At 39.0% G+C, this 23,160-nt stretch overlaps 1 protein-coding gene across 5 annotated transcripts in view; it reads left to right on the top strand.

Moving 5' to 3' along the window:
• The window catches only part of MTUS1 (microtubule associated scaffold protein 1), an 87,687-nt gene that overhangs the window by 5,499 nt on the left and 59,028 nt on the right, over positions 1-23,160 (top strand). For 2 of the 5 annotated variants that reach the window (XM_057420255.1, XM_057420259.1), the window contains exons 3-6: positions 12,349-12,525; positions 16,998-17,132; positions 18,397-18,486; positions 19,741-19,788. In XM_057420255.1, coding sequence (XP_057276238.1) covers positions 12,349-12,525; positions 16,998-17,132; positions 18,397-18,486; positions 19,741-19,788 — 450 coding nt within the window. Of the gene's footprint in view, positions 1-12,348; positions 12,526-13,801; positions 14,085-16,997; positions 17,133-18,396; positions 18,487-19,740; positions 19,789-23,160 lie in introns of those variants that run through there. The other 3 variants (XM_057420260.1, XM_057420258.1, XM_057420257.1) reach the window with 3 other exon arrangements.

Raw genomic sequence — 23,160 nt, 5'->3', positions numbered from 1 at the left:
TGAAGCATGATAAAATCTGTATCAGTAGTCCTTAATGGGATGAGTCCCTGAAAGAAAGTGGATATAGGCTCTTCACTGAATTGAGCCTTGCTAATGTGAGCGACTTGCTCGGTGAACTAGGTACCTGCTTGTAAATCACCAGTTTCTTGGAAGACTCGTCACCTCCCTAAGTGCCAGTTTAGAGTTTTCCTATCTGTAATTATAGTCTTAGAAGAATTGAGATGGATATAGATCTAGATGTATATTTGTCTCTTAGGTTATTAGTCCAGAGTAGACTTATGATACTATCACTAAAAATAAATGTAAGTATGGCTGGGGTATAGGAATAACTTTCTTCCTTCATATAAACAAGCCAACCAACTAACCAACCAACCAAAAAAAACAGATGCACTTTCAGAAGATGTCATTTGCTGTTGGAAAGAAAACCCTTTACTGCCCAAGTTTGTTTAGCTAAACCTGTCCCTCTCCAACTCATTTTATGTTGAAATTACGGTAGTCAGTAGAATACCTTCTGAATTTTTCCTGTTGGAAAAAGGCTACTTAAGGTAAGAGCATGAAGCAGCACCTCAACATGTCAAATCTGTGGTATGATCTATGAGAACGGAACTCTAATGCTGCACATGAGACTAATTTTTTTAACTCCTTGCCCTCTCCCCAGCCCCGCTTCCAATGTGCAAAGTTAAGAGCACATTCTGCTCTCCATTTTGCTTGTGCAGTGTTTTGGTGCTGCAGGGTAGGACTTTGTGCATTAAACTGTGTCAGGTTAAGTTCACATCCTTTGCTAAGGGAGTTCTTAACCACGATTCCTTGCTCCCTGGTAAACACAGTACTGGCACAAATGAGAAGAGGGGAGTGCAGGGTGGGAGAAGCAAGGATGGGGAAAGGAAGGAGTTACTTGGTATTGTTACCAAAGCCCTGCTGTGTTTTGTGGCCACACCTTTTAGGTAAAACTCCATCTATTGTTGCCTACCCCATCTGTTTCTGAAGATTCTTGAAGTAGAACTCTACATATGCTGACTGCGGCCAAGCAGCAGCTTGTAAACCAAACCCAGTTGCCCCTTTTAGCTACAGCCTTCCTGTAGGGAGTAACTCTTTCTTCCAGTTAAGTAATTTGAAAACTTTGGCATTAAACTCGTGCGTTGGTATAATTCCAGCAGCCCAGAAAAATAGTTTGGTAGCTGTACAGTTGTTTGCTGTCAGGATTTCTCTGGACTACAGAGAGACTAGCTAAATTCAGGATGGAAAGGACTTCTCAAGGTCACCTAGTCCAGCCCTCCCTGCCTGTAACTGGGTCAAACACTGAATTCAGATTAGGTTGTCAGGCATTTGTCAATCTGAGTCTTAAAAATCTTAATGACCTCATTGCTTCTTGAGGTGCTAACATAAATGTAGCTAATTCTTAACCAGTTGCTGGCTGCATTTGGATTGCTAGGCAGGAAGGAAAATCAGTTCAGTGAGTCCATTAAATACTCTGACAGTATTGCTCTGTGTCATCTCTCACATGTGTATGTTGAGGGAGAGAAGCAGTCCATCTAGCCAAAATGTATTAGTGTATGTATAATCATGGGCTTGTGAGCAGTGGATTGTGTCATGCACTGTCATTTCAAGTGGGAAGTGGGAAACTTCCCTACAACCAAGAAATAAAAGAGAAAATGCTATGAATAAAACACTAATTATAAAATTGTTGCAACTTGGCAGGAGTTGAGGTTTTAGTAATATTTTTTGTCTTGTGGATTTAAACCTTAAAGCTTTTCAGTGGTAATGCACTAACCAATGGGAAGCGTATCTTCTAAGGAAATTCCCCGATCCTCTTCTGGACAAAAGACAGCAGGAGAGGAAAACGCATATCTCAAGCGTTACATTTTCTTGAGGTTCTTTGCAGAGCACGTTAAGATAGAAATAACTTTTTTATTAATTCCAAATGGTTGCTGACTGCTTTTTGCCAGCATTGGTGTAACGTGGCTGGAACTTGGAGTTTTTTGCTGAATTAGAAATAAGTTCTCTAAAGGGTGAACCTGACTTGATTCAGTATAGTGAAGTGGTTTTTGAAATGGCAGTCTAGAAATTGGGTCACAGTTATGAGATGCATCAAAATTATCTCTATTTCTTCATAACACATAGATTTCTGTAATACTGGATGGCAGGCAGTGCCTTTTACTATGTTAGTTTTCTATTGGGGAAAGCATTTATTAGAATTCAAGACACATAATAAGGTGTTCGGGTTACCTGTTTTTTACTGGAAGGCGTATGTAATTTTAGAACCCTGGTTCAGGACTTTGAACCAGTCCTGAAATGAAAGAAACTATTGGTTTTGTTCCCAGCAAACACACATGCCTTCTAATTGGGTGTGCATAACCACTGTGGAGGAGTAATAACCTGCTAATAGTTGTGGTATTATGGTTTGGGAAGAGTGATGCCCTTCACTTGAAGTAGAAGGGGAATGGAGAAGCCAAGGAGCTTTGGTGGTCCCATGGAACATAGCTCTTAAGTCCTGCTGTCAGCCTGCCCCAGCAGCCACATGTTACCACCCATGCAACTGGGTGGAAGCACTGTGACAGTCTGAGATGTAGGAAGTTGTTTAATTTGTGTTTGAACAGCATAAAATAGGGATATAAATTACTTTAGATCTAAAAATGTGAATGCTCACCATTGATGTTTTTTCTCCTATTGCTGATTACAACCTACCGGTAAGTATGTAAAAGAAAGGAGCTTTACCAGCAAGTAAGATTTCAGATATGTTACAACTTCACCTACGCTTCTGCCTTGAAATTATACCGTTGCTTCAAATTACTTCCCACTGTATGAAATTTCACATTGTTACTGAATCTTAGCTGTGAGAGCTCTGTCAAGCCTTAAGTGTAACTGAAACTATTTGGGAATATGAATGCATCACAAATACTGTTCCTCTGTTAAAGACTTCCAGAAATTAATGGAAGCCATGTAAATCATCATTGTAACCAAAATGTTTTTCAGTGTTTGACAATTACTTCTGACATTTTGGGTGCCATTTTGTCTCTGACTTAAGTCACCAATACCCAGTTAGCAGAGTTGTGGCCCTGTGCTTTCCTTATCTTTTCCATATATCTAATCCATTGGCACTCCCTCTCTCTCCTGCTAGTATTTTCACAGCATTTAACTAGAGTAATGAAAGCTCGGGTAGAGAGAAGCTTGACATCTCTTCTGTGTTTCCTTGAAGATTTTGTACAACTAAGACCATATGAAAACTTGATGATACTGAAGGTCTTCTTCCAGTGTTTTGCAACTAACTGAAGCACAGGAAAAATAATGCCCCATATACTATAGGAAATACGTTTTAAGTTGGGTTAGACCATAGCGATACTTTGAAATACTGATTTGCTTATTAGTTCATAATTGTGAAATTCCTTTGGTTGAATTTTGGCTTGATCTTACACTTACATGTAATTCAGAGAAGCTTCCAAAACTAAAACTGGAACAAGCTGTGACAGATTAAGTCTGTGTTCATTATTGAGTGTTGTTCCTGTTTATTGCACAAAGGCAGGCTTTTCATATGGAAAATTGAAACCAAATGGTTTCAGTGGGTTTTTCATACAGCTGGAAACATATGTAAACTTAGTAATTTAGGACTTTATAGCCTTTTGCAATACTAGTGAAGCAGAACCGAAACAATTAGGTTCCAGCAAGCATTCCCACAATCCTTGAGTCTCTCTGCTGACACTGACCCAGGAGCTAAACCCAACATGGTTGCTGTGAAAATCACTTTTCACCTTGTATTATTCCTGCCATCTACCATATGACTCTTTAAAGGTGGATTGACATATTGCCAAGAGGAAGCAAAGTATTTTAAAAGGCAAACGTAACTTCCAGGTTCTCTGGCCTGAAACAGTCAGACCTTTTCTCAAAATGCTGGAATGAGGAGTTACTTGTAAGGCTGTCCATAGATTTTCTCATGAACAAGTCTGAAATGCACCAATGTCTACAAATAAGGCTTAAAATTTAATTTCAACCAGTCATAGGATCATAGAATCATAGAATAGTTAGGGTTGGAAGGGACCTTAAGATCATCTAGTTCCAACCCCCCTGCCATGGGCAGGGACACCTCACACTAAACTATGCCACCCGAGATTCCATCCAACCCGGCCTTGAACACTGCCAGGGATGGAGCATTCACAACCTCCCTGGGCAACCCACTCCAGTGTCTCACCACCCTAACAGTAAAGAATTTCCTCCTTATATCCAATCTAAACTTCCCCTGTTTAAGTTAGAACCTGTTACCCCTTGTCCTATCACTACAGTCCCTAATGAAGAGTCCCTCCCCAGCATCCCTATAGGCCCCCTTCAGATACTCGAGCGCTGCTATGAGGTCTCCACGCAGCCTTCTCTTCTCCAGGGTGAACAGCCCCAACTTTCTCAGCCTATCTTTATAAGGGAGGTGCTCCAGTCCCCTGATCATCCTCGTAGCCCTTCTCTGGACTTGTTCCAACAGTTCCATGTCCTTTTTATGTTGAGTACACCAGAACTGCACACAATACTCCAGGTGAGGTCTCACAAGAGCAGAGTAGAGGGGCAGGATCACCTCCTTCGACCTGCTGGTCACACTCCTTTTGATGCAGCCCAGGATACGGTTGGCGTTCTGTGCTGCAAGCACACACTGCCAGCTCACATTAAGTTTCTCATCAACCAACACCCCTAAGTCCTTCTCCACAGGGCTGCTGTTAATCTCCTCTCTGCCCAACCTGTGCCTGGGATTGTTCTGACCCGGGTCTGGGACCTTACACTTGTCATGGTTAAACCTCATGAGGTTGGCATCAGCCTACCTCACAAGCGTGTCAAGGTCCCTCTGGATGGCATTACTTCCCAGTCTTTTTTATGCCTTTTCTTTTGCAGAACAGCTGGTTTCTGTTATGGATCCTAAAAGCAGGTTTCTCATGTGCCGACTTATCCAAGATCATTATTCATCCTTTTATTATTTGTCCAGATTATGGAGTCCCCTTTTCATTTTCCGTACTGCATATGTAGGGGTTCACTACAGTAATTAAAGCCTGTGTTGAAAGTGAGCTTTAAACTCCCATATTCCCCTTCAGAGGTGCAGGAAGGACGAAACCAATGCATGGGTCTCCATGGAGCATAAGGTCTGTAGTCTATAGTATGATGTAAAGCTTGTCTGTCATCCCTCTTTTGGTCATCTTCACCCAGATCGCTCCACTGCACAGTGACTATGTGTCTCATAACCAGTTCTCTTCTGTTCTCTTCTAATTTGCAGTATGAGGTGGGGGGAAAACTTACCCCTTTGTGTCTGAAAAGACTTTTGTCCAGCTGATCAGTTTGTAAGAGTTCAGAAAACAGTGTAAGTTGTGAGGGTGTAGGAACCTTGCAGGTCATCCTTTCTGTGATTGCTTGAGTTGGACTTCCCTGGTGACGTTTCCACTCTATTTTGCTGTCTCTTCCTGACCATTCTCAACAGGAGTGGTTTGCTGAAAGCTTGTTGGAGCTATGCACATCCTTGTGCCAAGTATTGACCTCTAAGCCTCTGCCTCAGGTGTGGGTCATTCAGGTACAAAATGGTCAATTTGCAATGTGAAGCCAGAAAGGAGCCATAAAATTATGTAATCTGAACTCAATTTAGTCAATTTGCTTTTAGCTTTGAATATATACACTAGTAAAAAACCTTGCTATAACTTTGACAGCAATTTCCTTTTATTATTTTTCATTAACAAGGAGCTCATATCATAGGATAGATACTGCTCTGTTTTGCAAGCCTTAGAGGGGGTTCAGCATAAAAACATCCATTTGAAACATCCTGTTTAGTTTTAGAAATCAAATTGATCATGAGAAATGAGTAAAAGTGGAAGGTTGTTTTTTTTTTTTTGCGAGGTAATACAGGATCTGTTATAATGAATGATGTCAAAGCAAGTTTATTGATGTATCTTTGGTTTGGTATCCTTGGTGTGTTCCTCTGAGGTTTGGGGGAATAGGGGGCTGGTGGTGAAAACATTTGAATATGAACTTAAATGATCTTTTTTCCCAAGTTTCCAAGTTTTCCAGTATTCTGTTGACTTCCAGCTTGCAGAATCAAAGAATCATAGAATGGTTTGGGTTGGAATGGAACTGAAATATCATCTAGTTTTAACCCCCTACTGTGGGTAGGGACACCTCACACTAGACCAGGTTGCCCAAAGCCCTGTCCAGCCTGGCCTTGAACCACTGCCAGGGATGGGGTAGTCACAGCTTCTTAGTGGATCCTGTTCCAGTGTCCCACCACCCTCATACTGAAGAATTTCTTCATAATGTCTCTAATCTAATCTACTATCTTTATGCTTAAAGTCACTTCCCTCTTGTCCTATCACTGCATGCTGTCCCTCTCCAGATTTCTTCAAGGTTCCCTTTTGGGCACTGGAAGCTGCTCTAAGGTCTCCCCTGAGCCTTCTCTTCCCCAGTCTGAATGACCCCAGTTCTCTTAGCCTGTCTCTGTAGGAGAGGTGCTTCAGCCCTCTGTGCATCTCCACGACCCTCCTCTGGACTCTGGGAGCGTTCCATTCTGTCAGCTTTTTTTCTGGTGCCATCAGTGGCCATTCTGTTCCCAGACTTTTTACAGGTGATTTATGACTAGCCCAGTTGGGGTTTTAATGTGTTATTCCTGTAGCAGGAAGCATGATCATACTTGCAGAAGCTGATACTAACAGTCAAACATATCAATGCTGCCAGAAATGTGGATGCATCTGTAAGAATATTCTCCTTAAGAAGTGAGGTGTGCACCATTTCCATTTCCCTGCAGGGAAATTTCTTGATGCTTTGTCATTTACTTGCAGGGACATGCCGGTGTGTCTTCAAATAACTCTTCACCTGTACTGGTTAGTTTTGAATTCTCTGAAGGGAGAGGTAAAGGAGGAGAGAAAGAGGAATCCTTGTCTTTCTGAAGAAAATTGTATTTATGTTTTGCTGCAGGGAGGTTCTTCCTTCATGCAAGGAATGCACAAACTCCTGCAGCAGAAATCTCAAAATATTTGTAGGTAACATAGATATAAAAGTTGCAAGCTATCAAAAAATTTCAGTGTATAACATGAAGGGTTGTGTGGTACAAAGAGCAGGACAATAATGAAAGTGTAACAGGATGCAGTTGGTGGTTTTCTTTTGCCTCAGCTATTCCCATAGCATGTTGATTTGACTTCTTGTGCCCACTACTCCTAAGCAAACAGGGATTTCCAATAGCTGTGTAAAACTAGCTGTTGGGGGTTGTTTAAGTTGGGGTGCAAACAGCTTACAACAGACTCCTGGCAAAGCTGGCATGGGCAAGCTTTGCTACCACTGTGCAGCTGCCCATGAAGCTGGTGCAAAGCTCCTGTCTGGAAAGTGGCTCTGCCTGGGGTCGTAGGAGATGACAGTGTGACTGTGCAGATGTGGTCTCTTGGGGGGGTGCTCTGGTTCAGCCTACAGAAGGAAAAACCTAACATTGAGTCAATGCAGCAGGTAGTATGGGGGCAGACACCGCTGGAGGTGGGAGAGCAGACGTGTGTTTGGACTTGAGGCTGGGAAGGAGAAAGTCTATTTCCAGGTGCTGGAGAGGTGACATGCAGGGAGTTGAGCCTGAGGGAAGATAGGGAAGGGAAGAGTCTCTGATAGTGGAAGGATTTAACTGGGAGGAAGTCTGCGACATTTCAAAGCTGGGACAAATAGGAAGGGAAAAAGTGAAATTTAACAGTAGTTGTACACGAGTGGTGTTCTCTTCCTCTGACTGAAAACACCCTGATCACTCTTCTGACAGCAGGAGTGTGTAGGAGAATTAACAGGGTTGGCTTGGTGGTTGTTAGCTGCTAATAAAATGCACTGATGATCCGTTTTTCAGTTTTAGTCCAAGAATATTGAGCTGCAGTAGGAAGAGCACATCAATACCTACCCACATGGCTGCTGGCATCCTGGTTATGTTTTTTGGCACTAGCTTGCTGCTGATTGGTGTCTGTGCCAAAGAGGAGCACTTCCCTAAGGACTGTAGGTGAATGGGAACAATACTGTGGAAGTCTGAGTCATATGGGGACTTGCCTTAATAATGTAAACTGTTCTCTGATCAGCTGTTATTCCCTAAACAAATAAATCTCTTTCATCTTAATATTTCAAGACCCACCAGTAACTTAACGTTCCATGTCTTTGTACGTGTTTATCAGTTGAGGTATTACAAGCAATGTGACATAATTGTGTCCTGCCTTTTCTTTGGTAATTTTGGTAGTAATTTGAGACTTTAAAAGGGAGAGATAACTAGAAAGGGATTATCTGTGTATCTTTAGTAGGATTATGAAATGTGCTGTAACCGCTCTTTATTCCTTGAACAAACAGTGATGCGTATATAGATTTAGCATAATACAGTAATACTAATATTGCTGAATGGCCAATCGGGCAACCTGGGGAGCTTGCAGCCATCAGGAATCTGTTATTATTGAGATTTACAGTGCTCAGAATAGCAACCATAAATGCTCTTACAGCTATGTTAGGATTGGTGTGCTGGAAACAATACGAAAGTCTAGTTTGTCATTCTGTGATTTATTACTCCTTTCAATAGATGCCAAAAATTTGTATGTTTTCTTGAAGGTTTACTCCTCTTGCTTTACAAAGACCTTGTACAGTAGGTTTAGACTGCACCTTTTCATCATGCTTGAAATGATTTTTTTTTTTTTTTTAGAGCTATGAAATTTAGCACTTCTAAAATAGGGCACTCTGGATTTCTAAACTTGCAGGGGAAGTCAGGAAAGCACAAGGCACCACTACTAGCGTATTGTTTATACTCTCAGTTCAATTTTATTTATTTATTTATTTTTTACTCCAGTGCTATTGAAGGAAGCTTTAAGTTATTCTTGACAATAACCACCTATGAGAAGGGTTCATATGAGCATATGACTATTTGAGTGTAAGGATCTGAAAGCTGACTTCAGAGCTTCTTGAAAAATGAGCTTTGTTCTTTGCTTATTTCCATTGCGATACAAGAGATATTTTAACATACTTGAAGTAATGTGGCTGTTGCATAGAGACTTTTTTTCTAAAGAATTGCCAACTGATTACCTCACTGTAGAGGAATGTGGTATTTCTAGTATTGCACTTCAGTGACTAGATTAAATAACTGATGAAAGCCTGCTACTTTGATATTGCTTGTTGTCTTCATAGTAATGGTTCACTAAATATACTGCTTTTGTGCTTGTTTCCAGTCCTTTTGTTTATATCTCCTATCTTCCTGCTTCTGTCTTCAAAACCTTCACGTTTAATTCTGTGTGACTCCTTTCTTAGGGAATGGTACTTACAAAAATACTTTGTAAAACCCAAGTAACACTTAGAGTAGTTGCTTAATGATCTTGTTTCATGACTTAAAAGAAATTCTCCCTCAAGCTGGGCTTTTGAAAAGTGTGTTTGAGTACTTGAAGTAATTACTTTAATGGAAGCATTATAGAAAAGCACCAAGCAGTAGAAGAACTAAGTAAAGAGCAAAGGTCATCTGTTTCACTGCTTCTGAAACTGGTCATCCTAGAGTGTGCTGCACTCACTGAATTGGTTTGAGTTCACAGCTGACTTGGAGCACTGCTGCGTTCCAGTGTCTGCAGAGAAGCCAGGCTGGCTGCAAGTCATATATAGGGATCACACTGTGCAAGAAGAGATTGAGTGTTTTCATATGCTTGTTCGCTGTGAACAAAACAGGATTTTGTTCCTGTACCTTTTGAACTGGATGAACAAGTCCAGCACAATAGTAGTCAAGCATGCTACCCCTCATCTTTAGACAATAAAATACAGCTGATAAGCTACCTTTTTTCTTTTAGCTGCCTTTTGAAATGTAAAGCTTTAAATTACTAAGTTGAACTTAACATGCAGCATTTTTGCAGCAGCCCCTTTTTTGCTTGGTTGGTTGGGTTTATATTCTGTTTTGTTTTTTTTTTCTTGTTCTGTTTGTTTGTTCTGAGGGCGTGAAGTTTGTTTGGGTTTTGCACCTTTTCTGCTGAGAGGCTATTTAGAAAAGGAATTTCTGCCTGGTCTGGATTAATTACTTTTCTGGTATGTTGACCCATTAATGAAACAAGGTGTTATAAAACAACATGGAAAGTGTGTTACAAAGCTGTCAGATTTATTATATGAGGTTCAGATGTCACAGAAATGTATTTTGGTCAAACATAAGCTATTTCAGGTATGTTGTCTGGAGTGCTGTGTTACAGATGTAGTTTTAGTCAGTGTGAGTTTGTGTTCTCGTATCATGACAAAGGCTGGATGCTCTTTAGTGAGCTGGAGATAATCAAGGATCCATTACAGTAACTTACAAAAAAATCTAAAATATGGTTGATAATTGTTTTGGAGATCTACAGTAAAGCCATATGCAGAATCACAGCTGTGCGTAGTAATGCCAAACAAGTGGTAAAAGTGCACCTCAGAAGTGAGGTCTGACATAAAGCATGTTTAATGACTCATTGAAATTTGTGTGTTGTATTCAGTGACCAGTACTGTCTGCCTATATACCCTAATGCATGTTTAGTATATATTGTATGTAGGGTTTTTCTCTCATTGCTGAGTTGATCTGAACTAGGAAATAGTTTGGACATACCTTCCTTTTACTAGTATTGTTCCTGGTTTTGGGTAATGTATGTTTTGAGACAAGTTATCTAATCCTGGCACACCACCTACTGTTGAAAAGCAGACATTGGGCCTAAGTGTTTTTCTTGCCTCAATGTAATGCCCTAATGTCACTCTTTCTTGGCCTTAGTGCAAATTGATGATTTCTTGGTCTTTAGGAGTGGAGGTCCTGCAGCAAAACTAATGTTGAATAAAGTGGAATCGCTAGCTAATTTTGTTGTATTTCAATAGTCTCTTATATAACTTAAGCAAAATTGAAATTTGGTTTAAAGTGACAGGAATAAGGGAAGGGTATGCCCTTTAAATATAAACTTGGTTGCTCTAAGTCAAATCTGAAACACTATAGTTGTCTCTCCAAGTAAGATAAACTATATCTGTCACTCTTTAAAATGGCAATAACATCACAAGTTTTGCAAAATACAGAATCATAGAATAGTTAGGATTGGAAAGGACCTTAAGATCATCAAGTTCCAACCCCCCTGCCATGGGCAGGGACACCTCCCACTGAACCATGTCACCCAAGATTCCATCCAACATGGCCTTGAACACTGCCAGGGATGGAGCATTCACAGTTTCCTTGGGCAACCCATTCCAGTGCCTCACTACCCTAACAGTAAAGAATTTCTTCCTTATATCTAACCTGAACTTCCCCTGTTTGAGTTTGAACCTGTTACCCCTTGTCCTATCACTGCAGTCCCTAATGAAGAGTCCCTTCCCAGCATCCTTGTAGCCCCCTTTCAGATACTGGAAGGCTGCTATGAGGTCTCCACACAGAGACCAGGTTTTTTGTCACCAAAACCAACAATATTTTAAAAAAAGAAAAAAAGTCTGTCTGCCATATCTGTGGTTCTGTACAAAAATGAAAACCTCTTCCATAGTTAGAGGACTGTATAAAAATGTTGACATTGGAGCTGACAAGAGACAACTTGGTGCTGGCCAGACAAGTCTGTGTGTACGTAACTTCCTTTGGGCCACTGTAGTTTTAATCTGGGTGCACTTTTTTCTGAAAAAAAACTAAAAACTTATTTTAACTAAACATTTTTTCTTGCAGAAATTGTACTTGTGTTGTTAATAGTACAAGAGCAAGCTCCCATCTGAAGATGGCACACTGGCCTCATCTATAAATAGTCTTTGTATTGGATTAATTTAGCTGTTGGGCATTTGTATTCAACAAGCTCAAATGAAAACAGCATTTAATGCAAAAATGTGTCTGCACCAGTTGGTCACTAAGAACTTGGTTCTGGGGAGTGCTGTTTAACTAGTCCTGGGGAACTAGTCAGTTTTCAGTGCATCATGTGAGTACCGCACAATTTAATACTCTTGTGCTGTTTGTCCTTGATAGGAAGGAATCTCTGGTTTGGGGCTGGTAACAAATGAAATAATCTTTCTTGGATTGTCTTCGAGCTAGAGTTTATATTCTTATGGGATCGCTAGTACAGCCAGCCATAATACACAGAGGTAGGAGAATGCAGGTAAAACTTTGTGCATGCATATTTCTGCCTGAAAGGCCAGTCTTTAAAGCTCTTGACTTGTTCCTGATGTCAATGTGCAGGTGAAATGGGACTCTTTAAATCCCTGGAACTGTTTTTCTGCATTTACAGCATTTTTTAGCGCGTCAATATGAGGTAGATGAGGCTTTTTTACGTGTATTTTTAATGTGTAAATATTTTTACTTGTGGTCATATATATGGAAGAAGCAATTTTTTTAGGTTCTTTCCAACTCCTTTTGTTCTTTTTTTCTCCCTACCCCTTCCCCCCAATTGACAAGTACAGGATCTTTGCAAAGAGAGAGGCATGCCTCTGTGAAAAATTCTCCAGTCTCCTGGGCTGGCTCCGTTAAACCACTCACCAAATCCAAAGTGCCTGTCAAAAGATCAGTGCTTGAGAGAACTCCTAGCATCTCATCAGTCAGCAGTGCTCAGAGTGAGCCAAGTCATTTCAGCAGTAACTGTAAGTATCTATCAGGGTTATGAGTTTTAGCTGATAGTCAGCATCAACTGCTTGTTGAAAAGAAAACAAAAACAATCCCCTTGAAGGGAGTGCTGTCTGACAGAAGGCCTGTGTTGGTTCTAGTTCTACTATATAATAGCTCTAGATCTTAGACTTTTTGCCTCTTACTTTACAACTTTTCATCTTGAAATATGCCACTGGATTTTGGTTTCCTGGCTAGAGGCTACAGTAGAGCTCCTCTTTCATAATGTAACATTACAAAAACAGCGAGGCTTTTGTTCAATGAAAGTTTCTTTGTGTTTACATGTAGTGTAGGAAGTGGATGGTGTGAATGGATTACCTCTCATAATACTGCATGTTACAGGGTTTTGATACTAAATGCTCTTTTTGGACTAGATTATTATCTGCTTTCAGAGTTTTAAGACAAAATATGTAGATCAGATGAAAAGCAGGTAAGTCAAATTGCTTTTAGAATGTTAAATTTTTTGCATGTGTAGACTTCTGTAATTTCTAAGGTAACTGTAAACATTGGTATCTGACCTGAACCAATTCCATTTTGATTAAAAGTAGGGAGAAAAATAACAGAACTTGCTTTGATTTGAAGCTCTACAAATGGTCTGTACCAGAAGTTGTGGGAGTTCTAGGGCCAAAAATATGAAGGACATAACACACAGCTGACTATCAGACGTAGTAGTATTCCCAGCTGTACATGTTCAAATGAGTACATTTAAATATTCTGTTGCTATTGCATCATCTGTTACATCTTGGAGACTGGGCAAAGGCCTTTACTAAGTGCCAGATGATGTTTAAATCTGTCTTCAATGGGCTGAAAAAGGGAATGGTGATATAACATATGTCTGTAGTTTATGTATGCGCATATGCATACATAAATACATTTTCTCTTGGTATTTGAGTTGTTTTTTCCCTTTTTCTTTCCGCTGGAGTGTCTTTGTTAAAAAATGAAGACTTCTTTCCTCAAAGAAATATGAGTGTGTAATAAAGCATGCAGTGCATCTTCCTGTGTAATCAGGTTGGTTCCGTTACTGTGACAGCCATGTTGACTCTTGCTGTTCAGGTTTAGGATTGTGTCTGGTATTCCTAAGCAGCTTTGTTCTCTCTTAATTTTACTCCCTCGTGTAACAAACGAAAGGGTAATCGCTTCATAACAAAGAAGTGTATTCAGATTAAGTATCCAAACAGATGACTCCTTATTTAGCCTTACTTGGTAGCCGATTTAATCTGTTTTGCCCACTGCCTTCAAGCTTACAATTTTTTCCACTCCGATTCACAAAGAGCAAGCAAGAGCAATATGAGCTGTTGGACATGGCTGCGGTTTCTCTGGCTCTGAGCTTGCTTTGATCTTTTTTAAATGACTATACCAGGAGGACTCCGCAGTTGCACAGAAACCAATTTTTCTCCTGTTATTTTCATCAATTCTACACTAACACCACCGACTGACTCAGGAAGCCACTTTGATATTACCTTACTGACATTGCTGGTAGTGGGATCTTACAGCTTTTGTATTATTCTTTTGTTAGCCACGTTCACTGGGAAAAGAAGTAGGTTGTATTCCTTTTTATTTCTATTCTAAAGCATTTGTTTTGTGGAGGTTGGTAAATGCATGCAGTGTTTTGACTTGCTGATTTTCTGTGAGATGATTTTTCTTTAGTTAATTTCTTACACTTGATGGGTGATTTATGTCTGGTGGTCAGGTTCTCTGAGTATAATAGGTTACATATAATTTATAAAGTGAAGTTTCTGAGTTTGAGTCAAATTGGAAAAAACTCATGAATTTACTTTGTACTCTAATAATACAGTACTCTTCTTGTTTTTTATTTTTTCAATTACTCTACAGTGACGTCAGGAAAAATAAATCTCTATTTGTAAACCTAAAATGTTTTTATTGGATGGGTGGGGCACACAAAGATCAAGATGGGAGCCTTATGCTGTGAACATCATGAAATTTTTGACTAACTATTGTGGTGCTGTCAAGAGTATTACATTTACAAAGTTGCTTGGCTTGTTTTGCTTAAGGAGTTTGCCTTGTATTAGCAGGGAAAAAAATACAAAAGAGAGCATTTCTCCTGCTGTGTCAGCTCAGCCCTTTGTTATGGATTGCTATGGTGTCCGTGGATTAGAGTTTTCCTGTGGCAGTATTAGGGTTTTTTTGATGTGTTGTTTTTGTTTGTTTGGCTTTTTGTTTGTGGGTTGTTTTTGTTTTTTTTTAATGAGCACTTGAGGTTTTTTTTTTTTTTAGTCTAAAAAGACTATTTGAGAAGTTTGGAAATGATGGAATTTGAAATGTTGTTAATGAAAGTGTATTTTGTGCACGAGCTGTCAGTTCAAGCATTGAAAGATTGATTTTTATTTATTTTTTTTAACAGCAGACAAATCTCAATTTTAGAGCTGTGCTGAAAGTACTGTCGTTTGAACATACCGAAATGTTTAAACTCTGAGGTTAGCAACAAGAATCCAAATACGAACTGCATTAGTATATAATCGCATGGAAAGGAAATAGTGTTTCAGAAGTGAAAAGGCTGGTCCTAGTGATTGACCTGGAGCTGCATTTCTCTGCAGTCAGTACTTGACTAAATGCTTTTAAGGAGTTGAATTTTTAAACCCTTTAGATCTTAGCTGTGGTGAGAGAACTTCGTACCTGTCCATCTTTCATCAAGATTGCACTAGCTACTCCAAATTCTATGGATAACCACCTTTGAATCATATAGGGACCAAAGTTTGCAAATTTGCCCTTTTCTGCACTCAGCCTGGTTAGCTGATCCCAGAGCTTATAACAGGAGAAAACGGAGCCCTAACTGCACCAGAAGTGTGCTCACTTACCCAATGTGGTACTTGCATAGCATGCTTCTCAGAAGTACCACAGCAGTTTGCAGGCAGTTGTTAGCTCCTTGCAGTGAACTCTGAGCAAAAATCCTTAATTCAGTGAGTTACAGAAAGACTTAAGGACTGTTTCAGGCCTCATGCTTTATGAAAGCAAATTGGTTTGAATCTTCTGATGTTGTATCAGTGGATATCCATATAATAACTGTGTTATTGATGTGTTACATGAATTGTTCCTAGATTTTTTTGCAAGTATTTAGCTTCTGTGCTTTTTGAGAGGCTTCAGCTTTATTTAAAAAATAAGAGGAGGACTTCAGTTGCATATTTCTAGAAGAGAAAGCAGTTCTGTCCCTCTTTCTGAGATTGAAAATATATTGATTAGTGGGCAAAAAGCATCTTTTTGAAGCAGGTAACTCACATGGTTTATGCTAGTGCATTTAATGATGCTAAAATTATCTCAAGACTGTATGTTCTGTCTTTCGGTGAACAGTATTGGATATCTAGTTCACCTTACCTTTAGAAAAAGTTAGCTTCATTAAAACATCAATCTGAGGCAAACCTGATATGATCCCACTCTCTTTTTCTTTAAATGACTACAGGAAAAAGCAGGTGTGAGAAGCTATTCCAGTATAACTTAGATTTTGCTTGTCTTTGGTAAATGTAATGTCAGTTTCTTACTCTTCAGTGTGTCAGTATATGTAATTTTTTAGTACCTGAACCAAAGTGTTCTCAGTCTATACTTGCTTTAGAAGTATTATTTTTTCCTCAAAAAAAATAAACCAATGCTTTCCCCAAATTTCAGTCTTCTTTTTTTCAAGGTAAATAATCTTCATAATGACAAACCCAAATCTTTCTCATGTTCCTTTGAGATGGAACCAAATGTCCTCTGTAGCAACTTCCCTGTAAGTTAGACACCCAATTTGGGTATGAGGTAGCAATTGGGTATTTTCTCGCCTTTCCCTGTTAGGGCATGTCTACCTCTTTTTGTAGGGAGTACAGTCTTCTGAGGTCTGTTGTCATTAAGGAAGCCGCTGTTATGAGCGGAGACTACAGGAAGCTTTTCAAAACTTGTTTAGTAGCTGGTAAGGTCAGTTGGGCTCACACTTTTTCAGTGCTTCCCAGAGGGGATGGAAGGGATGCAGTCTGCTGGTGGTGTGTGTGCCATATCATTAAAACAACAGGCTCAGCTCAAATGAGAGAGAACAGGGGAAGGTGTTGCATGAGGAAGTTGTCCGAGTTTTGCTTGGGTTTTATGGTTTTTAACAGTCAGTTCTTTGGCCAGAATGTTTTCATATACTGATGATACTTTTTCTTGGCTTAAACTGAAATGTGTTTTTTATTAACTTTTTACAGCAAGATCAGACTCCTTGTTATGTATCTTGATCAAATACTTTCATGTATGTTCACTTAAGCATAGTTCGAAACTGTATGTCTAGTTCTGAGAAATGTTTATAACAGTCATAGACTGATCTGTTATACAGGTCTTCAGTATGTACTGAATGTATTGGATGCGGTAGTAATATTTTTATATATTTCCTAACTTTAGCCTTGGGTAAAACAGGCTTGTTTAAGCATTTAATTTTCTGAAAACTAGATACTGCCTAGAGCAAGTTTTTTGTCATTCTGTGTTGCAGCTGCAAGTGCCACAGTCATTATCAAGAATGGAGAATGGCCTACAAAACCAGCCTGCCAGAATGGTACTTCTGCTCCAGTCCCTTTGAAAGCAGTACCAAGACCTAGGTTACACTCGTTGAAATCAACCCCAAAAGGTACATGAGACTGTTTGTAGATAGAGTGAAACTGTAGTTACTACTGTAAAGCTACTACACTGTGGCTGCTGGTGGTTTGTAGGGCAGAACTACCTTCAATTTATCCTGACTATGTGGTTGTCCTTGTCCTCATGCAGACTTTGCATTATCTTCATCCCTTTCAGGACAGAAAGGACATTAAGGGATGGGGATGTTTGTTTGATGAAGTTTGTTTAGATGAAGTATCTTCTTTCATAGATGGACAACACTGTTCTATCTTTCAAAGGGAAGAGTCCCAGAAACAGCTTAGCTCTTCATGCTTCTTTTTCTTGATGTTCTTTTTACTGACTGAATTGGAAGCAGAGGTTTTCTCTAATTCTAATAGGCATAAGACAATTGTGTTTCATCACCTGGTGCTAAAGAAAACATTAATTTAAATAGGCTTACTGGCTTTGTATAAAACACTGTTATGGTTCCTGTTCCTGTTTGAACCAGGACTCCTCAACTGGCCAATACTGTTTCTTCATTCAAGCTAGAAACAGCAGCTGACAACTCATTCTCTGGCCAAAATTAAAGACACAACAGGAGCAGATAAACAAGCTTGCTGTCTCTCTCTTGTAAATCCTAGTTATAATCAGCTGGCTTTTGTCCATCTTTGTGGTGAACTGGTTACTGTAATTGGATAAACCTAATTAAACACAATGCTCCTGTTTTAGGCTTAAATTTTAAGCTGGTATCTGACATAATTGAGAATAAATATAAGAGACACCTGCCAAATGTCATGATTTAAATTGCTAAACTGTGAAAAGAAACAGTGCCACAAACTATAGATCACTTTGAAACAAACACAATCTAATATATGCAACACAAGTGTGCACTGTGCAACATGTAAAGTGACCGGGGTTTTAGAAGTGTGTCTTGGTGGTGGCCCTGCTCTGAGTGGGAGGCTGGATAGTTGGCCTCTGGAGTTCCCTTTCAGACAACGTTTATGTAGCTGTCTTGTATTTGCTGCTGTTTTGAGGCTTACATAATTCAATCTTAGTGTGAAGTGGAATCTACTAATGTTTCCTTCTGCTTAGAAGCTTTATTAAAGCTGTGTTTTTCTTTCTTCCAGTGTGAGTTGTGATAAAGTTAAATATAGCTTAAATATTCTAGGTAGTGTCTCTTTTTGCTGTTTGAGTAGATTTGTGCATCTTCTGCTTAACTGCAAGTATATAATATTTGTCATGTCTTTAACTGCTGACATAGCTATACTTTTAAACCTGATCTAAGCTTCTACTTCTAGGAGCCAAGGCCAGGTCTGTTTCACTGAACCAGTGCACCCCAAAATTACCTGGACCACTGCACTCAGCAAGGAAAGTCAGTGAGACTAGAGGTAATCAGCTGTTGGGTGAAGTCAGTTTTTCACTTACATTCTTGAATCCCTCTGTCTTGAGAAAGAGCAGCTGTGCTTTATGACTTCAGAGTAATTGAGGTAGTAGTCTGCTCTTCTTTGTAGTTTAAAGTATTGGAGATTGGGTCTTCAAAGTATTCCGTATGTATTTGTATCCTTATGTATCAGGTCAGGTGTATGTGTGGCAATCAGGGCATCATTGTCTACTATCTGCTTTAAACTTGCATCCCTTGAGGGTTCAGAATACTTGATAATGTCTGTTACATATTCTGTCACCTGCTTATAAGATCATATATTTGCAAGACACAACCCAGACTAGATTTCCCAAGTTTGTGTTTAATTTAAGCAAGATTCTTGTGAGAGCATCTTGATCAGGTTTGGCTGTTGAGGATAGTATTTATGTGTATCAGATGCTTGTTTTATCTTCAACTTTCAATTGAAATTAGTCATTTTTACCAGCATGAATCAAAAGAATAGATAAAAATCTTGAGTCAGGCTTTGTAAGACAAAATTTTCACGTTGAGAGAAAAGTTAATTTGTGTGGCTGAGGTGAGGGAAGCAAGTTCGGTGCAGGACAAAGCAGAATGTCAACTACTGAAACATCTGTTGAAGGATCACACACTCTTTGTAAATCATGAAGAAAGTTGATAGGTGTTGTCAACAGATCTTTTACAAAGTTCTGCACATGGCTTTTGCTCTTAGACCTAGCAGTCTGAAAGACTGCTTTCATTTAATTAATATTTTTGTAATGAGCTGTATAATATAATGTAATGAACTTTATAATAGAGTCAGTTTTCACACGACTCTAAAGCAATGCAGAAAAGGTAGATTAACCTCCTCAGTGCTTTCATTTGTATTTATCTTGATTGTTAGCACATTTGAAAGTGCTGTGAATTTATACCTCCTTTATATAAATAAAATACCTGGATTCTATAAGTGGAAAAAAGTTACTATGATGCTAGTTTTTTATTAGCTATGAATGAATAAAATAAAGCAGTGCTACTTGGCTTCAAATGAAGTATGATAATTGTAATTGAAAGAAAATGTTTGGCTTATTGGGAATTCGTCATGCATTTTCCAGGTAGTTTAACCTTACAATGCTAAATCTTGCTGTTGAAAATGCCATCAGCCATTGCAAGAAAGAAACTGAAATTGTCAAGTTTGATGAGGTTATGTGGAACTGTTCCTTACTGGTTTAAAGTGTAATGCTCTTCTTCCTCCCCCTTAATATCATAGGTACTCTAGGAAGAAATGGACACCAAAGCCTATCCTGCTTGGGTTCTGGTGAGTTTGCTTAAAGCATTTTTACATTTTCTGTGTTGCAACTTAAATTAGGTTTATACATTATATTAGTGTATTGGTTCTCTTCTTTGAAGAGCAGTTTTGCAGTTGATAATTCCATAAACCATCCCTGTTTTCAGTTTCAAGGGATATAGAGAAAAGTCCAGGGTTTTTTTCTACTTACTGTGTTTAGGCTACCCAGCTCTTACAATATGCAGTTTGTGCTGTCACTCTCTCTGTTTCCATTAAAGTCTAAGGAGGCTTTAACTGTAATAGAAAGTATGACAGTGAATCCTGAATGTAGTTTTTGCTGTTTATCCACATTGAGGTAAGTAATGATTAAAGCTCATGTGTTTTGGCTTAAAAAAATAAATAGAAGTCTCATGCAGTATAACAGGTTTTTCTGGAAGGTTCACAGTAGGTACAGTTTTGGTGTGAGCTGTCTCTGTGTGTCACTCCAGACTACACTTGAATAAGAAATTAAAATTATCTGAGTGTGTTGATGTGTGTATGTCTGCATGTATGGCAGAGGGAGGAATCACAGCTGATTAAGTAGCAGATGGCATTCCAAAAGCTGGCAGAATTTTTAGGAGTTCGTATTGGGTTTGTTTTGGGTGTTTATGCAAGTGAGGACACCTGGTGCTAGTTTTTATCTGTCAGGAAACAGAAAAGTCTTCAGATGATGTTTCTACTTACAGCAATTTCCAGGTCTTTTCAAGAGAGTTGGCTGTCCAAATTAGTTGCTTGAGCATCAGTGTGTATGTGCTGAATTAAAAGCTGCTTGTAATTAATTACTCATTGAAAAGCCTTCTTTGAAAGATACTGAAGACCACTGGAAAGCTTTGTGTCCCCTGAGTGAATAGCAGATGTATTTCTGAAAGATGTGCTGTAGCCAAGCAGATGTTACAAGTTTGAGTCTGGAATTACTGGGTGAATAGGTTCTGACCTGTAACTCTGGTACTGTGGCAGTATGTTTTTAATTTCCTGTAGTCAGAACATCGAGTCCAGTGTTTTTGCCCTTTTACTCTCTTGGGTATCTACATATTAATTGTTACTGAGTAGTTTTTTCGATACCTTGTGTTAAGAATGAGGGCTTCTGTCATACAGCAAGCATAAGACTTTGCATGAAAGGCTTATTCTGTTTGCTTGTTACTTTTATTGATACTTGGCTGAACTAATGTTAGTTTAGGTATAGCCTGATACCAAGTATCATGAGCTCATGTGTAGTCCATTAACTAAGAGTGTAGAGGATGCTACAGCTAACAGCATAATGTCTTAATTAGCTCAGTTGAGGAAACTCATGATAAGTAACAAAATCTGTTTCTGCTCTAGAAATGGAAAAATAGATTCCTGTTCCACTTGCTTATGATAGTCTTAAAATATAACTTTATTTTCCCCTAAATTTAGCTTATCACTTCCTGTTTTCCATCCAAAAAATGTAATTACTGTTCCCTCCCCTTTTTACTAGTTTAATGTAATTTTTCTTGTGATTCATCTTTTCCAACCTAGTAAAGAGAGTTGCTACATAGCCTTGCAGTATTACATTCAATATAAAAAAATGCTGTAAAAACACAGCTATAAATTCCAAGTTAGCTGTAGTGTTTAGTGGATCTTTATCAAATGGTCTTTAGCAGCATGCTTTTGCCAGTTGAATAGCTGTGTTTCAGAGTTTTTAATAAACCTGTACTGTTTCTTGTACTAAGTCAGCTTCCAAAATTGGATGGTAAGTTAGACTTTCAACATTTCTAACTTGTACAGAGTTTTAATATAATTTCCCATTTATGAATGCAAAGCTTTTTGAAGGAGCACTTCTTTTTTCAGAAGGATTTTTTTCCATCTTCAGTATTGCAGATAGTTCTTGCAGAATAAAAATCCTGTTGTGACTGCTTGAATGTTGTGCAGTACAATATCCTGCACTTTAAGGAAAGACAAATGATCTTTTTGAAATGAACTGAAATAATGCCAGCTGGTACCATGGAGAATGGGGCCTTCTCCTTTTTCTTTTTTTTTTTTTTTTTGCAGACTTGATACTATAGTGAAGCTTTGTTCTCGTGATTTTAGCTACTTTAAAGCTTTTGTTCTTTTGTTTCAGTGCCACAGTTAACTCTATGGTTTTTAGCCTCACTCAGTGAGGAGGTCCAGCCCCACTTCTGTTTCTTGCTCATGTGCTCTATCTAAAGTCAGGACTAACTTATTGCAATATGACTCTGATAACTGATTACAATATTAAGGCATTAGTTGCCTGCTTAGTTGCTAATGTTGCATTTTGCATTATTTAAAGATGGAAGAATAGCAGGCGCTTCTAGGATATGGTCTCTGTTCTTTGTGCTCTTTATCCATTTTCCATTCACTTACAGCAGTGATGCAAAGCTGGAATCCGTTTGACAAAGCAAGGCACAGCATACTGTTAGTATGCCTGTAAGATTGGAGAGACTTACGTATTTGCAACTGTTCATGTTAAAAGATTCACAAAGCTTCTTTTTGTGAATTCTGTATTTTTCACGGGTGCTATTCCAGTGGATCAAGTAATTTCTGCAAGTTCTGTGGTGTATTGCTTCAGCACTGGCTTTGAAGCTGAGGCAAAATTAACTTACTGGGTATAATGTGTTTTATTATATTTTTTAACTTGATAACTTGAAGTAAGAATGTACATCTGTACTTAACTGTAATGTCTTAAATAGGACTGAAAAGGTTGCCGCTTGAGACATGTAATTTTGAACTAAATGCGAAAATGTCTCTCAAAATGATGGAAGGGAATGTCCTGTGAGGCAGAGCTAAGGACTTTAGGCTTGTCTTGTTTGGAGAAAAGGCAGTTGAGGGGTAACCTCTTTGATCTCTACAGCTTCCTGGGGAGGGCAAGTGGAGAGGAAGGTGCTGATCTCTTCTCCCTAGTATCTAGTGACAGGACATGTGGCAATGGTCCAAGGCTGCACCAAGGAGGTTTAATCTGGGTATTAGGAAGCATTTATTTACTGAGAGGGTGCTTAAACACTGGAACCAGGCTTTCTAGAGAGGTGATCAATGCCCGAAGCCTATCAGTGTTTAAGGGGCATTTGTCCAATGACCTTAACAACATGGTTTAACTTTTGGTTAGCCCTGAACTGGTCAGACAGTTGGACTAGGTGATTGCTGTAGGTCCCTTCCAACTGAAATAGCTTATTCCATTCTAATGCAAGTGTTATATGATTGATCGCAGAGCAGGTAGGACTGAGGAGCTTACGTAAGTTAAAAACAAGTTAGGAAGAATAGGAACAGGTGGCAATTCTAGCATAGGTCATAGAACTGATGCTAGCTACATGCAGAAAATGGAGCAAGCTGCTTCTGTCTCTGCATTTTGAGCTTTCTTTGGTGGCATTATCTTAGTATTTACTTTTA

Source organism: Pezoporus wallicus, unplaced genomic scaffold, assembly GCF_028554395.1.
Source record: "Pezoporus wallicus isolate ANWC-B61680 ecotype Strahan unplaced genomic scaffold, APGP_CSIRO_Pwel_v1 contig_5552, whole genome shotgun sequence".
NCBI lineage: Eukaryota > Metazoa > Chordata > Aves > Psittaciformes > Psittacidae > Pezoporus > Pezoporus wallicus.
This window is presented reverse-complemented; position numbering and strand designations above follow the sequence as displayed.